This window comes from Salmo trutta, chromosome 7, assembly GCF_901001165.1.
Source record: "Salmo trutta chromosome 7, fSalTru1.1, whole genome shotgun sequence".
In the NCBI taxonomy this organism is placed as follows: Eukaryota; Metazoa; Chordata; class Actinopteri; order Salmoniformes; family Salmonidae; genus Salmo; species Salmo trutta.
Window position 1 is genome coordinate 43,922,914 of NC_042963.1, and position 14,612 is coordinate 43,937,525.

General features: G+C 42.6%; 1 protein-coding gene across 5 annotated transcripts in view; it reads right to left on the reverse strand.

Annotated features, from left to right (window-relative positions):
• mical2b (microtubule associated monooxygenase, calponin and LIM domain containing 2b) overlaps positions 1-14,612 on the reverse strand; it is an 84,860-nt gene that overhangs the window by 54,525 nt on the left and 15,723 nt on the right. For all 5 annotated transcript variants that reach the window (XM_029759036.1, XM_029759034.1, XM_029759037.1 and 2 more), the window contains exons 3-5: positions 8,504-8,711; positions 5,862-5,978; positions 1,246-1,347 (exon numbers count right to left, since the gene is read on the reverse strand). In XM_029759036.1, coding sequence (XP_029614896.1) covers positions 1,246-1,347; positions 5,862-5,978; positions 8,504-8,711 — 427 coding nt within the window. The remainder of the gene's footprint in view (positions 1-1,245; positions 1,348-5,861; positions 5,979-8,503; positions 8,712-14,612) is intronic.

Consider the following 14,612-nt stretch of genomic DNA (forward strand, 5'->3'; position numbering starts at 1 on the left):
TACACTCAAGACTGATCCAAATACTGTAATAGACTTTCACCAGTCACATGACCAGGTTCCATCTGTATACAAGCTGTTCATCTTCTCCGGGTGACTTCTGGGTAATGTGCTCTGACACAGGTCAAAGATTACCTGCACTATCTAGAGTTAACTGCAGATGAAGACAAGTACTCTAAAATGGTTGCGGCTTGATTTCAATAAAAAAAATTAACATGATTTTATAGCTTTTAATAGAAATTCCAAAGCCAAAAATAGTTAATTCAATTGCCAAAACAATGAAAATGTTCCATTGTCTGTCATATCCACATACTGTAGACATCATAGTAACTTCCTATTGAAGTAATACAATATTTAAGTGTATATTACTTCGTTTTTATTTGATTACTATTATTTTTAATTCTTTAAAGACATCTTCACATCTCTGCTCAGGCAGTAGCAGCCACCCAACGTTATCTTTGTGCCGTCTTCAGTCATCCAATTTAGCTAGGCTAGCCTGCCAAAGTACGCTGCAGAGCTGTCTGACAAAATAGTTTTACTAGTTCCTCAAAGTAGATAAGGCGTACTTTCACGAACTGTCTTGATCCCTCTCTCTCATCGTTGTGGTCATTTCTCTCTCATGGTCTGTGTGTAGCTAACCTAACGTAGCAGGCGTAAAAGTGGATCCATCTCTGGCTGACTTGGAAAAAACAGGTGCAATGGATTATGGTCATTGTAGTTAATTACCAAGTTTGTGTTAAACTAGGTTGAATATTTGCTTAATGAAAACTACAACTCCCTTCAGCCCAGCGTCCCACATACTTCTTGATTTCTCTTATGAATGATTCGATTTCTCTAGAAAAATGGAGCGTTGGGCTCAAAAAAATACAAATTGAATGTCGGTCAATTAGTTTACCACTTTTTTTTTTACAAAAATGTAGGTTAATAGCCCAGTACAACTTTTTCCCTCAGCCATGTTCTCTCACATCCTGGAACACCTTGTGTGCAGTTCTATTGGACTTTACCCCTTAAGACATGACTGAAATTGAAAGCATTTTATGACCATAAAGTGTTTATGACTGGCAAGCTAAGGGACAAATTCTGTTGTTTTTGCCCCTTTAGTTGAACATGTTTCCAAGAACAGGCTTATATATTGTTCAGGTGTGCAACTTCAGCCTTGCCCAGAAGTCTTACAGACAACTTTAAATGTTTACACAGTCAAACATTGTGTGTAGAGCAAATAACATCTCCATCATGTGTTCTTCTCACCGTCTAGCGTGTTTCTGCGTCCATCTGCACCAATCACCACGTCAAAGTCAAAGTCAACGAGGGGGTGGTTTTCTGGTCTGATCTCAGCTCTCCATCCAGGCCCTGGGAAAAGGACAACATACAGTATACAGCAGTGGAAAGCCATAACAATACAGCAATATATAGTCAACATGTTCTATTACTGTTAAGGTTGCATTTGAGACATGTTTGTTATTGATTACAAGTCACTACATTGTGCTTTTTGATTATTGTGAAGGCACTGTTAAATACATAGCTAAGTTGTCTCCAACTATAAATTGCTGAAATCTTGCTGAGGGTTTGTAATCTTTCACAACGCAGCGTGGTAAGTGGCAATGACGCAGAGAGAAACAGAGACCCTCTCCATATCAGCTCAACACTTCTGCCACACAGTCTCACAGAAACACACTGTGCCCACGGCACATTCTCCTAAGGTACCCACTTAAGAGCATCATCCCTGCTGCAGAAGACACATTGCAACACTAAATTTAGGCTCGTCTCCCATCTTTATCAGTCGAGTAACAACCACATGCTACAGTATAAAAACTAACTGGGGTAAAAGAGGGGGTTTGTTCAAATTCAATGTTTAAAATCAAGTGGGGAAGTTAGTGCAGCTGAGGGACTATGGAATACAGCTGAGGGACTATGGAATACAGCTGAGGGACTATGGAATACAGCTTCGGAAATATACAGTACTAGTCACGAGTTGACACCGACTCATTCAAGGGTTTTTCTTATTTTTTTACATTGTAGAATAATAGTTAAGACATAACTATGAAATCATGTAGTAACCAAGTGTTAAATCAAAATATATTTTATTTGAGATTCTTCAAAGTAGCCCCCCTTTGCCTTGATGACAGTTTTGCACACTCTGGGCACTCTCTCAACCAGCTTCACCTGGAATGCTTTACCAATCATGAAGAACTTCCCACATATGCTGAGCACTTGTTGGCTGCCATTACACAGCCTGGAGGTGTGTTCGGTCATTGTCCTGTTGAAAAACAAATTATATTCCATCTGGTTTGTGCTTAGTGGGACTGGCAAATTGATGCAGAATGCTGTGGTAGTCATGATGGTTAAGTGTACCTTGAATTTTAAATAATTCACCAAGTGTTACCAGCAAAGCATCCCACACCCCCTCCTCCAAGCATCATGGTGCGAACCACACATGCAGAGATCAATTGTTCACCTACTCTGCGTTTCACAAAGACACAGCGGTTGGAACCAAAAATCTCAAATTTGGACTAAGACGAAAGGACAGATTTCCACTGGTCTAATGTCCATTGCTCGTGTTTCTTGGCCCAAGCAAGTCTCTTCTTCTTATTGGTGTCCTTTAGTAGTGGTTTCTTTGCAGAAATTCAACCATGAAGGCCTAATTGAGTCTCCTCTGAAAAGTTGATGTTGAGATGCGTCTGTTACTTGAACTCTGAAGCATTTATTTGGCCTACAATCTGAGGAGCAGTTAACTCTACTGAACTTACGGGTCTTCCTTTCCTGTGGTGGTCCTCATGAGAGCCAGTCTCTTCATAGCGCTTGGTCTTTGCGACTGCAATTGAAGAAACTTTCAAAGTGCTTGACATTTTCCAGATTGACTGACCATGTCTTAAAGTAAAAATGGACTTGTGGATAGGGACCCCCTCCCTATCCACATCAAAGGGACAGCAGTGGAGAACGTGGAAAGTTAAGTTCCTCGGGGGTACACGTCACAGACAAACTGAAAATGGTCCACCCACACAGACAGTTGTGAAGGCGCAACAGCACCTCTTCAACCTCAGGAGGCTGAAGAAATTTGGCTTGTCACCCAAAACCCTGAGAAACTTTTACAGATGCACAATCGAGAGCATCCTGTCGGGCTGTATTGCAGCCTGGTACGTCAACTGCACCGCCCTCAACTGCAAGGCTCTCCAGAGGGTGGTGCGGTGTGCACAACGCTTCACCAGGGGCAAACTACCTGCCCTCCATGACACATACAGCAAAAAGATCATCAAGGACATCAACCACCCGAGCCACTGCCTGATCACACCGAAACCCATCCAGAAGGCGAGGTCAGTACAGGTGCATCAAAGCTGGAACCGAGAGACTAAAAACAGCTTCCATCTCAAGGCCATCAGACTGCTAAACAGCAATCACTAACAGAGGCTGCTGCCTACATTGAGACCCAATCACTGGCCACTTGAATAAATGGATCACTAGTCACTTTATACAATGCACTCTTAATAAATGTTTACATATCTTACATTACTGATATAATATGTACAGTTGAAATTGGAAGTTTACATACGCCTTAGCCAAATGCATTTAAACTCAGCTTTTCACAATTCCTGACATTTAATCCTAGTAAAAATTCCCTGTCTTAGGTCAGTTAGGATCACCACTTTATTTTAAAAATGTGAAATGTCAGAATAATAGTACAGAGAATGATTTCAGCTTTTATTTCTTTCATATTCCCAGTGGGTCAGAAGTTTACATATACTAATTGAGTGTTTGGTAGCATTGCCTTTAAATTGTTTAACTTGGGTCAAACGTTTTAGGTAGCCTTCCACAAGCTTCCCACAATAAGGTGGATGAATTTTGGCCCATTCCTCCTGACAGAGCTGGTGTTTCTGAGTCAGGTTTGTAGGCATCCTTGCTCGCACATGCTTTTTCAGTTCTACCCACACATTTTCTATAGGATTGAAGTCAAGGCTTTGTGATGGCCACTCCAATACCTTGAATTTGTTGTCCTTAAGCCATTTTGCCACATCTTTGGAAGTATGCTTTGGGTTATTGTCCATTTGGAAGATCCATTTGCGACCAAGCTTCAACTTCCTGACTGATGTCTTGAGATGTTGCTTCAATATATCCACATCATTTTCCATCCTCATGATGCCATCTATTTTGTTTAGTGCACCAGTCCCTCCTGCATCAAAGCACCACCCTGATGCTGCCACCCCTGTGGTTCACGGTTGGGATGGTGTTCTTCGGCTTGCAAGCATCCCCCTTTTCCTCCAAACATAACGATGGTTATTATGGCCAAACAGTTCTATTGTTGTTTCATCAGACCAGAAGACATTTCTCCAAAAAAGTATGAGTCCCCATGTGCAGTTGCAAACCGTAGTCTGGCTTTTTTATGGCGGCTTTGGAGCAGTGGCTTCTTCCTTGCTGAGTGGCCTTTCAGGTTATGTCGATATAGGACTCATTTTACTGTGGATATAGATACTTTGTACCCGTTTCCTCCAGCATCTTCACAAGGTCCTTTTCTGTTGTTCTGGGATTGATTTGCACTTTTCGCACCAAAGTACGTTTATCTCTAGGAGGCAGAACGTGTCTCCTTCCTGAGCGGTATGACGGCTGTGTGGTCCCATGGTGTTTATACTTGCGTACTATTGTTTATACAGATGAACGTGGTACCTTCAGGCGTTTAGAAATTGCTCCCAAGAATGAACCAGACTTGTGGAGGTGTACAATACTTTGGTCTTGGCTGATTTGTTTTCATTTTCCCATGATGTCAAGCAAAGAGGCACTGAGCTTGAAAGTAGGCCTTGAAATACATCCACAGGTACAGCCCCAATTGACTCAAATTATGTCAATTAGCCCATCAGAAGCTTCTAAAGCCATGACATTTTCTGGAATTTTGCAAGCTGTTTAAAAGGCACAGTCAATTTAGTGTATCTTCTGACCCACTAGAATTGTGATTCAGTGAATTATAAATGAAATTATCTGTCTGTAAACAATTGTTGGAAAAATGACTTGTGTCATGCACAAAGTAGATGTCCTAACCGACTTGCCAAAACTATAGTTTGTTAACAAGAAATGTGTGTGGTGGTTGAAAAACAAGTTAATGACTCCAACCTAAGTGTATGTAAACTTCAGACTTCAACTGTATATGCTGTATTTTATACCATCTGTTGCACCTTGCCTACGCCGCTCATCCATATACATATTCTCATTCACCCCTTTAGATGTGTGCATTAGGTAGCTGTTGGGGAATTGTTAGATTACTTGTTAGATATTACTGCACTGTCGGAACTAGAAGCACAAGCATTTCGCTAACTGCTAACCATGTGTATGTGACAAATAAAATTTGATTTTGCATCAAAAATTAAGCAAGCAAAACTGACCTACAAAGCATATGCGCTTCACTGTAGACCTAGAGGCAGCCTCTACTCGTAAATGGAATTATGCAAGCACGTGTTTCTAAATCAAAAACACAAGATTGAGAAGTAGCCAATCCATCTGTGGCGTGTGATGTCATTTTGATCAAGTACCAGGGCTTGAGGGAGAGAAAGACCTGGTGCAGCCAACCAATGAAAATCAGCAATAATGCTAACCATACAAACTCAATATGAACAACAATGAACAGAAATGTAAAAAACAGATTTCTAACAAACACTTAAGCATCAAACAAACAGTTGTAAACACAGCTGTCTAGTGCTGATTGCCAAGGTTATGTTAACATGGCATGGAGGTTTAAAATGCTGAACCATGCTTTAACAGAAGGTTGCTGGACCTGATACTGTGTTGGATTGAAATGTGTTTAACAGAAAGACGAAAAACATGACCTGTTCCTGTCCAGAGGTGGGAAACGCTGTATTTTCTGACTGAACCGAAAGAGTCACCTTCATTCTCCTGGTTCTCCGGTGGCTCCAACAGTTTGACAAACTCCACGTTGACATGGACCTCCACCCCCACGATGAGGGAGACCTTCAGTAGCATGAGCTGGAGCTGGCGAATACCTTCAGACACATACAAAGTATAATTAAGCAACAAGGCCAGAGGGGGTGTGGTATATAGCCAACATACCACAGCTAAACCGTGGTATATTGGCCATATACCACAAGCCTGAGGTGCCTTATTGCTATTATAAGTTGGTTACCAACGTATTTAGAGCAGTAAAAATAAACTTTTGCTCATATCCTTGGTATACGGTCTGATGTACCATGCTGTTAGCCAGCATTCAAGGCGAACCACACAGTTTAGAATTGACAACACTTATCCAACCACACACAATTAGTCTAATAACCTGTGGCCTTGATAGGCTTCGAGATACACAGTTAGTGAACTGCCAAATGACTGATATTCCATTCTGAGGTGTACCTAGCTAGCAGCTGGTAAGTCTGTTGTTTTCAACTTCACAAGTTAACCTGAGAAACGGTTTATATCAGCGAGTATTTAGGACTCTGTTACTAAAGCAGAGGGTCAGGAAAGGAAGCATCTCACACATGGGGATAGAATAAGCCTCATAGGAACAAGACGGACATCTCTATGAAAACTCTATGGAAATCTCCGTGGGGGAAAAATATACACACTGCTCAAAAAAATAAAGGGAACACTTAAACAACAATGTAACTCCAAGTCAATCACACTTCTGTGAAATGAAACTGTCCACTTAGGAAGCAACACTGATTGACAATAAATTGCACATGCTGTTGTGCAAATGGAATAGACAACAGGTGGAAATTATAGGCAATTAGCAAGACACCCCCAATAAAGGAGTGGTTCTGCAGGTGGTGACCACAGACCACTTCTCAATTCCTATGCTTCCTGGCTGATGTTTTGGTCACTTTTGAATGGTGGCGGTGCTTTCACTCTAGTGGTAGCATGAGACGGAGTCTACAACCCACACAAGTGGCTCAGGTAGTGCAGCTCATCCAGGATGGCACATCAATGCAAGCTGTGGCAAGAAGGTTTGCTGTGTCTGTCAGCGTAGTGTCCAGAGCATGGAGGCACTACCAGGAGACAAGCCAGTACATCAGGAGACGTGGAGGAGGCCGTAGGAGGGCAACAACCCAGCAGCAGGACCGCTACCCTCCGCCTTTGTGCAAGGAGGAGCACTGCCAGAACCCTGCAAAATTACCTCCAGCAGGTCACAAATGTGCATGTGTCTGCTCAAACGGTCAGAAACAGACTCCATGAGGGTGGTATGAGGGCCCGACGTCCACAGGTGGGGGTTGCGCTTACAGCCCAACACCGTGCAGGACGTTTGGCATTTGCCAGAGAACACCAAGATTGGCAAATTCGCCACTGGCGCCCTGTGCTCTTCACAGATGAAAGCAGGTTCACACTGAGCACATGTGACAGACGTGACAGAGTCTGGAGATGCCGTGGAGAACGTTCTGCTGCCTGCAACATCCTCCAGCATGACCAGTTTGGCGGTGGGTCAGTCATGGTGTGGGGTGTCATTTCTTTGGGGGGCCGCCATGTGCTCGCCAGAGGTAGCCTGACTGCCATTAGGTACCGAGATGAGATCCTCAGACCCCTTGTGAGACCATATGCTGGTGCGGTTGGCCCTGGGTTCCTCCTAATGCAAGACAATGCTAGACCTCATGTGGCTGGAGTGTGTCAGCAGTTCCTGCAAGAGGAAGGCATTGATGCTATGGACTGGCCCGCCCGTTCCCCAGACCTGAATCCAATTGAGCACATCTGGGACATCATGTCCCGCTCCATCCACCAATGCCACGTTGCACCACAGACTGTCCAGGAGTTGGCAGATGCTTTAGTCCAGGTCTGGGAGGAGATCCCTCAGGAGACCATCCGCCACATCAGGAGCATGCCCAGGCGTTGTAGGGAGGTCATACAGGCACGTGGAGGCCACACACACTACTGAGCCTCATTTTCACTTGTTTTAAGGACATTACATCAAAGTTGGATCAGCCTGTAGTGTGGTTTTTCCACTTTAAATGTTGTGTGACTCCAAATCCTGACCTCCATGGGTTGATAAATTTGATTTCCATTGATTATTTTTGTGTGATTTTGTTGTCAGCACATTCAACTATGTAAAGAAAAAAGTATTTCATAAGATTATTTTATTCATTCAGATCTAGGATGTGTTATTTTAGTGTTCCCTTTATTTTTTTGAGCAGTGTATATAATTCACCCGGTTGCCAAATGTTCCAATAAATGACACCAGAAGGCCAGTCTGTCAGCAGTGGTTTTGAAACACATAGCATTTGCATTTATGGGCTCCTCCACTTTGCATGTTGTTATCTAAGGCACGGCAGTTGCAGGGAGATAACGCTCACACACGCACGTCAGATTTCTTAGCAGAGCAAGCCAGATATATTTTTTAAAAATCCAACTGAAGAACGTGGAGTGAGTGAGGAGGAAGAGATCATGTAACAATGTTACCATCTGATAAATCTTTCAGCCACATTCAACTTCCGTCAGTTTTCCCCAGCAGAACACCAAAACAAGGAAGAATAACATTACTTAACATAATTTCCTATGAGATGAAGAATGACATTAGCAGTACAATACTTACTGATGTGGTCTATGGCTCCAGCACAAAATTTGCCGTAGAACTTCTTGGCCCCGAGGCCCCTGAGGTCGTGGATGGTGTAGGGCCACAGATGCAGCACGTTGTTCCTGGAGAAGGTGTCCCTCTTCTCAATCACCACCACCTTGGCCCCCAGCAGAGCAAGCTCGATGGCCGTACGCAAACCACAGGGGCCCCCTCCGATGATCAGACACTTGAGAGAGAGAGACTTCGTCATCAGTGTACAATAGAAACTGTAATTAAAACATCTCACATGATTAACAAACTGTTGCAGGAGGTGAAATTAGGTGAGATTACAGAAAATGCTATTAGCTACATCAAAAGGTGATCACCTCTTCCACATTAGCTCTATTGTATTGCAACCTCTGGTATTAAACATCAAAGATTAAAACAAGGCCTCATAAGGAGAACATATCAATACAGCATATAGGGCCCCATTATGAAATCAGGTTTCATATCCTACAATAAAACAAAACCACGAGTAATTTCACTGGTGTGATCCACTGACGGCATGACAGAGCATTGAGATGACCTTATCCTCTGACGTAGTTGTTGGCCTGTCATATAGGCAACTCCACGGTAACAGAATGACGCGGATATATTAAAGTGAAAAATCTGAGTACGCCAAACAAAAACCAATGATTGTAAAGTTAAATAGTTTTATATGGTCTATGCACAAGGACGACTTAACTTCCACTGGAGATCTTACAAAACACATTTACTTCAAGAACAGTGAAGATTCAAAAAGTTTGGTAACAGAATGACACCACAAACCGCAATTCGTGTTTAGAGTTGTATTGTTTGTGACTCAAACATCTGAGCGTTGGACAGAGTCAGGTATTTGAAGGTTACTAGGCCAGTCCAGGCCTGAGTGTGGTGGGTTTGAATGAGCGGATATCACTCCACTGACTGCACTTGGACATGGATGTCTGCTATGCATTATGGGGGATTTGTCTCACCAGACAACCAGCGTTGCTGAAAGGGGTCAGCTGATTACAGTCAGACTTAGTCCTCAAGAGATACTTTGTGCCATTCATGAGGTTGTTATTACTAGAGACTTGACCTGTGGTATTTCAACTACACAGCTTGCAAAATCTCAGCATGCATAGTATTCAACAGAATTAAAGCCCATTTAGACCAAATAAAGGTGACAATGAACTGTTGGAATGAAAGGAATTAATTGGCCCTAATGTGGCTCTGTACAAGGTGAATGATTGTCACTGGGATCTGGAGACGATAGTGTCATTTGGCTCTGTGTGGAGCTGTGGCTTTTGGGCTATTCTTAGAGAATGCTCGAGTCAGCGCTCACGTTGTTGTGTACCGTTTCCAGAGCTTGTCATGAACCCTACACAGATCGCACCATAAGAGGTCAACTAAGGGGAGAAAAAAAACGATTGTGTCACTTTTACTGGACACAACAATAAGGATGAGTTAAGTCCTGCAAGTCTGGCAGGGCCAATACTCAGGTGTTTACCCGCGTGTGACAGCAGTGTTTTTAAAGGTCTGGCAAAATACAAGTTTCCTTGTTTACTGAGAAGTCTCTTTTGTCTATACTGCAGCTGTGAGAAACTGGTGCTTCCATACAGAGGTGTATCCAGTGCCATTCAGGTTCAGACACGATGCCCAGATGAGGGATTTCACAAAAGACCAAGCCTAGTTTCATAATGAACATGTTTTGTTAACATCCGTACAATGTAAAACATTTGGTGATATTTCATCACTTTCAGACACAAAACCCAACCCTGATTGGTTCATGGGTGCCTGGGCACACATGAAATCCAAGATCCCTTAATACTGCTGCACTATTTAACAAATACAGTACCAGTCAAAAGTTTGTACACACCTACTCATTCCAGGGGTTCTTTATTTTGACTACATTGTAGAATAATAGTGAAGACAACAAAACTATGAAATAAGATATGGAATCATGTACTAACCAAAAAAAATAAGTGTTAAACTAAAATATATTTAACATTTGAGATTCTTCACAAGGAGCCACCCATTGCATTCTCTCAACAAGCTTCATGAGGTAGTCACCTGGAATGCATTTCAATTAAACAGGTGTGCCTTGTTAAGTCAATTTGTGGAATTTCTTTTTCTTAATGCGTTTGAGCCAATCAGTTGTGTTGTGACAAGGTAGGGGGTTATACAGAAGTTAGCCGTATCATGGCTAGAACAGCTCAAATAAGCAAAGAGAAAGGACTGTCCATCATTACTTTAAGACGTGAAGGTCAGTCAATACAGAAAATGTCAAGAACTTTGAAAGTGCAAAAACCATCAAGCGCTATGATGAAACTGGCTCTCATGAGGACCACCACAGGAAAGAAAGTTTCCTCTGCTACAGAGGATAAGTTAATTAGATTTAACTGCACCTCAGATTGCATCCCAAACAAATGTGTCAGAGTTCAAGTAACAGACACATCTCAACATCAGCTGTTCAGAGGAGACTATGAATCAGGCCTTCATGGTGGAATTGCTGCAAAGACACCACCACTAAAGGACACCAATAAGAAGAAGAGACTTGCTGGAGCCAAGAAACACGAGCAATGGACAATAGACCGGTGGAAATCTGTTCTTTGGTCTGGTGATTCTAAATGAGATTTTTGGTTCCAACCGCTGAGTCTGTGAGACACAGAGTAGGTGAACGGATGATCTCTGCATGTGTGGTTCTCACCATGAAGCATTTTACATTTTAGTCATTTAGCAGACGCTCTTATCCAGAGCGACTTACATTAGTGAATGCATACATTTCATTAAAAAAATTTTTCTCCGTACTGGTCCCCCGTGGGAAATCGAACCCACAACCCTGGCGTTGCAAACACCATGCTCTACCAACTGAGCCAGACTGCATGGTGGTGTGATGGTGCTTTTCAAGGCACACTTAACCAGCATGGCTACCACAGCATTCTGCAGCGATACGCCATCCCATCTGGTTTGCGCTTAGTGGGACTATCATTTGTTTTTCAACAGGACAATGACCCAACACACCTCTATGCTGTGTAAGGGCTATTTGACCAAGGAGAGTGATGGAGTAATCAGATGACCTGGCCTTCACAATCACCCAACCTCAACCCAATTGAGATGAGTGGGACCGCAGAGTGAAGGAAAAGCAGCAAACAAGTGCTCAGCATGTGGGAACTCCTTCAAGACGGTTGGAAAAGCTTCCTCATGAAGCTGGTTGGGAGAATGCCAAGAGTGTACAAAGCTGTCATCAAGGCAAAGGGTGGCTAGTTTGATGAATCTCAAATATAAAACATATTGATTTGTTTAACACTTTTTTGGGTACTACATGATTCCATATGTCATTTCATAGTTTTGATGTCTTCACTATTATTCTACCTTGTAGAAAATAAAGGAAATCCCTTGAATGAGTAGGTGTGTCCAAACTTGATTGGTACTGTATGTTGAATTTATGAAATATAGAAAAGTACTAACTCTCCAGGCGATGCTTTCCAAAGGTCTGGAGGGTCAACAATTCAATACAACGATTAATACAACTAACATACTCAAGTGAGTCACCCATATGGAATGCGAGTGTATATTACAATATCACTGTGTCCATTTTATTTATTTAACTAGGCAAGTCAGTTAAGAACAAATTCTTATTTACAATGACGGCCTACAGCAGGCCAAACCCGGACAACGCTGGGCCAATTGTGCACCGCCCCATTGGACTCCCAATCACGGCCGGTTGTGATACAGCCCGAATTCGAACCAGGGTGTCTGTAGTGACACCTCAAGCACTGAGATGCAGTGCCTTAGACCATTGCGCCACAAGGGCGTGAACCAATCTGAATGAATAGGATATGCAAATCTACATGTGTTACATAAACAAGCAAGCATAAGAACCAAAACTATTCCAGTCACTACAGCAATGTAAAACAAAAACCATAATCCCACTTTAAAATGGGATTAGAAAATAGTTGGCCATGGAATTTGGCTAGTCTACAGTCGTGGCCAAAAGTTGAGAATTACACAAATATTAATTTCCAAAGTTTGCTGCTTCAGTGTCTTTAGATATTTTTGTCAGATGTTACTATAGAATACTGAAGTAGAATTACAAGCATTTCATAAGTGTCAAAGGCTTTTGACAATTACATGAAGTTGATGCAAAGAGTCAATATTTGCAGGGTTGAACCTTATTTTTCAAGACCTCTGCAATCCGCCCTGGCATACTGTCAATTAACTTCTGGGCCACATCCTGACTGATGGCAGCCCATTCTTGCATAATCAATGCTTGGAGTTTGTCAGAATTTGTGGGGTTGTGTTTGTCCACCCGCCTCTTGAGGATTGACCACAAATTCTCAATGGGATTAAGGTCTGGGGAGTTTCCTGGCCATGGACCCAAAATATCCATGTTTTGTTCCCCGAGCCACAAGGTGCTCCATCATGCTGGAAAAGGCATTGTTCGTCACCAAACTGTTCCTGGATGGTTGGGAGAAGTTGCTCACTGAGGAAGTGTTGGTACCATTCTTTATTCACAGCTGTGTTCTTAGGCAAAATTGTGAGTGAGCCCACTCCCTTGGCTGAGAAGCAACCCCACACATGAATGGTCTCAGGACGCTTTACTGTTGGCATGCCAACAGGACTGATGGTAGCGCTCACCTTGTCTTCTCCGGACAAGCTTTTTTCCGGATGCCCCAAACAATCGGAAAGGGGATTCATCAGAGAAAATGACTTTACCCCAGTCCTCAGCAGTCCAATCCCTGTACCTTTTGCAGAATATCAGTCTGTGCCTGATGTTTTTCCTGGAGAGAAGTGGCTTTTTTGCTGCCCTTCTTGACACCAGGCCATCCTCCAAAAGTCTTCGCCTCACTGTGTGTGCAGATGCACTCACACCTGCCTGCTGCCATTCCTGAGCAAGCTCTGTACTGGTGGTGCCCCGATCCCGCAGCTGAATCAACTTTAGGAGACGGTCCTGGCGCTTGCTGGACTTTCTTGGGTGCCCTGAAACCTTCTTCACAACAATTGAACCGCTCTCCTTGAAGTTCTTGATGATCCGATAAATGGTTGATTTAGGTGCAATCTTACTGGCAGCAATATCCTTGCCTGTGAAGCCATTTTTGTGCAAAGCAATGATGACGGCACGTGTTTCCTTGCAGGTAACCATGGTTGACAGAGGAAGAACAATGATTCCAAGCACCACCCTCCTTTTGAAGCTTCCAGTCTGTTATTCAAACTCAATCAGCATGACAGAGTGATCTCCAGCCTTGTCCTCGTCAACACTCACACCTGTGTTAACGACAGAATCACTGACATGTCAGTTGGTCCTTTTGTGGCAGGGCTGAAATGCAGTGGAAATGTTTTTGGGGGATTGAGTTCATTTGCATGGCAAAGAGGGACTTTGCAATTAATTGCAATTCATCTGATCACTCTTCATAACATTCTGGAGTATATGCAAATTGCCATCATACAAACTGAGGCAGCAGACTTTGTGAAAATTAATATTTATGTCATTCTCAAAACTTTTGGCCACGACTGTAGACTATCAGACAAGCACCACCCAGAATCTCACTGTCATCTAGGCCTATCTAACTCCAGCATCCTTCCCTTAGGACCCCTAATGTTTTCCTCTGAGAATTAAGTCATTCAAACACTACGCTAAACATTCAAGAAAATGTACACCTAAAATGGGCAGAAATAATATTTTTTAAAACAGCCTGCATTATCAAATCCATTGTGTTGTAATGGATTTGCTGATTTTGCACTGTCAAAAGAATTGGTTTCATATGTGAGGAGGTTAATCATGCTTTCCTTGTTTGACATGATCCTGTGGACGTGTGCAGTGTAGCTGTTCTCCGTATTGCTCCCATAAGAAGCGGCTACCAGCTGGGTGTGTAGGGATATCATATCTCATAACAGTATAAGAGATACACAGCAACAGTCTGTCGTGCATCATAACATTACCATGAAAGAGAAGTCACATTATGAACCTATTGTACAACTAGTACTTTAACATACTGTAAATAGTACTTTAACCTCTTTTGTATAACTGCCTTAATCTTGCTGGGCCCCAGGAAGAGTAGCTCCTGCCTTGGCAGGAAATAATAAGGAATCATTACAAATACACATTTTTGACCAACATTTTATAAGT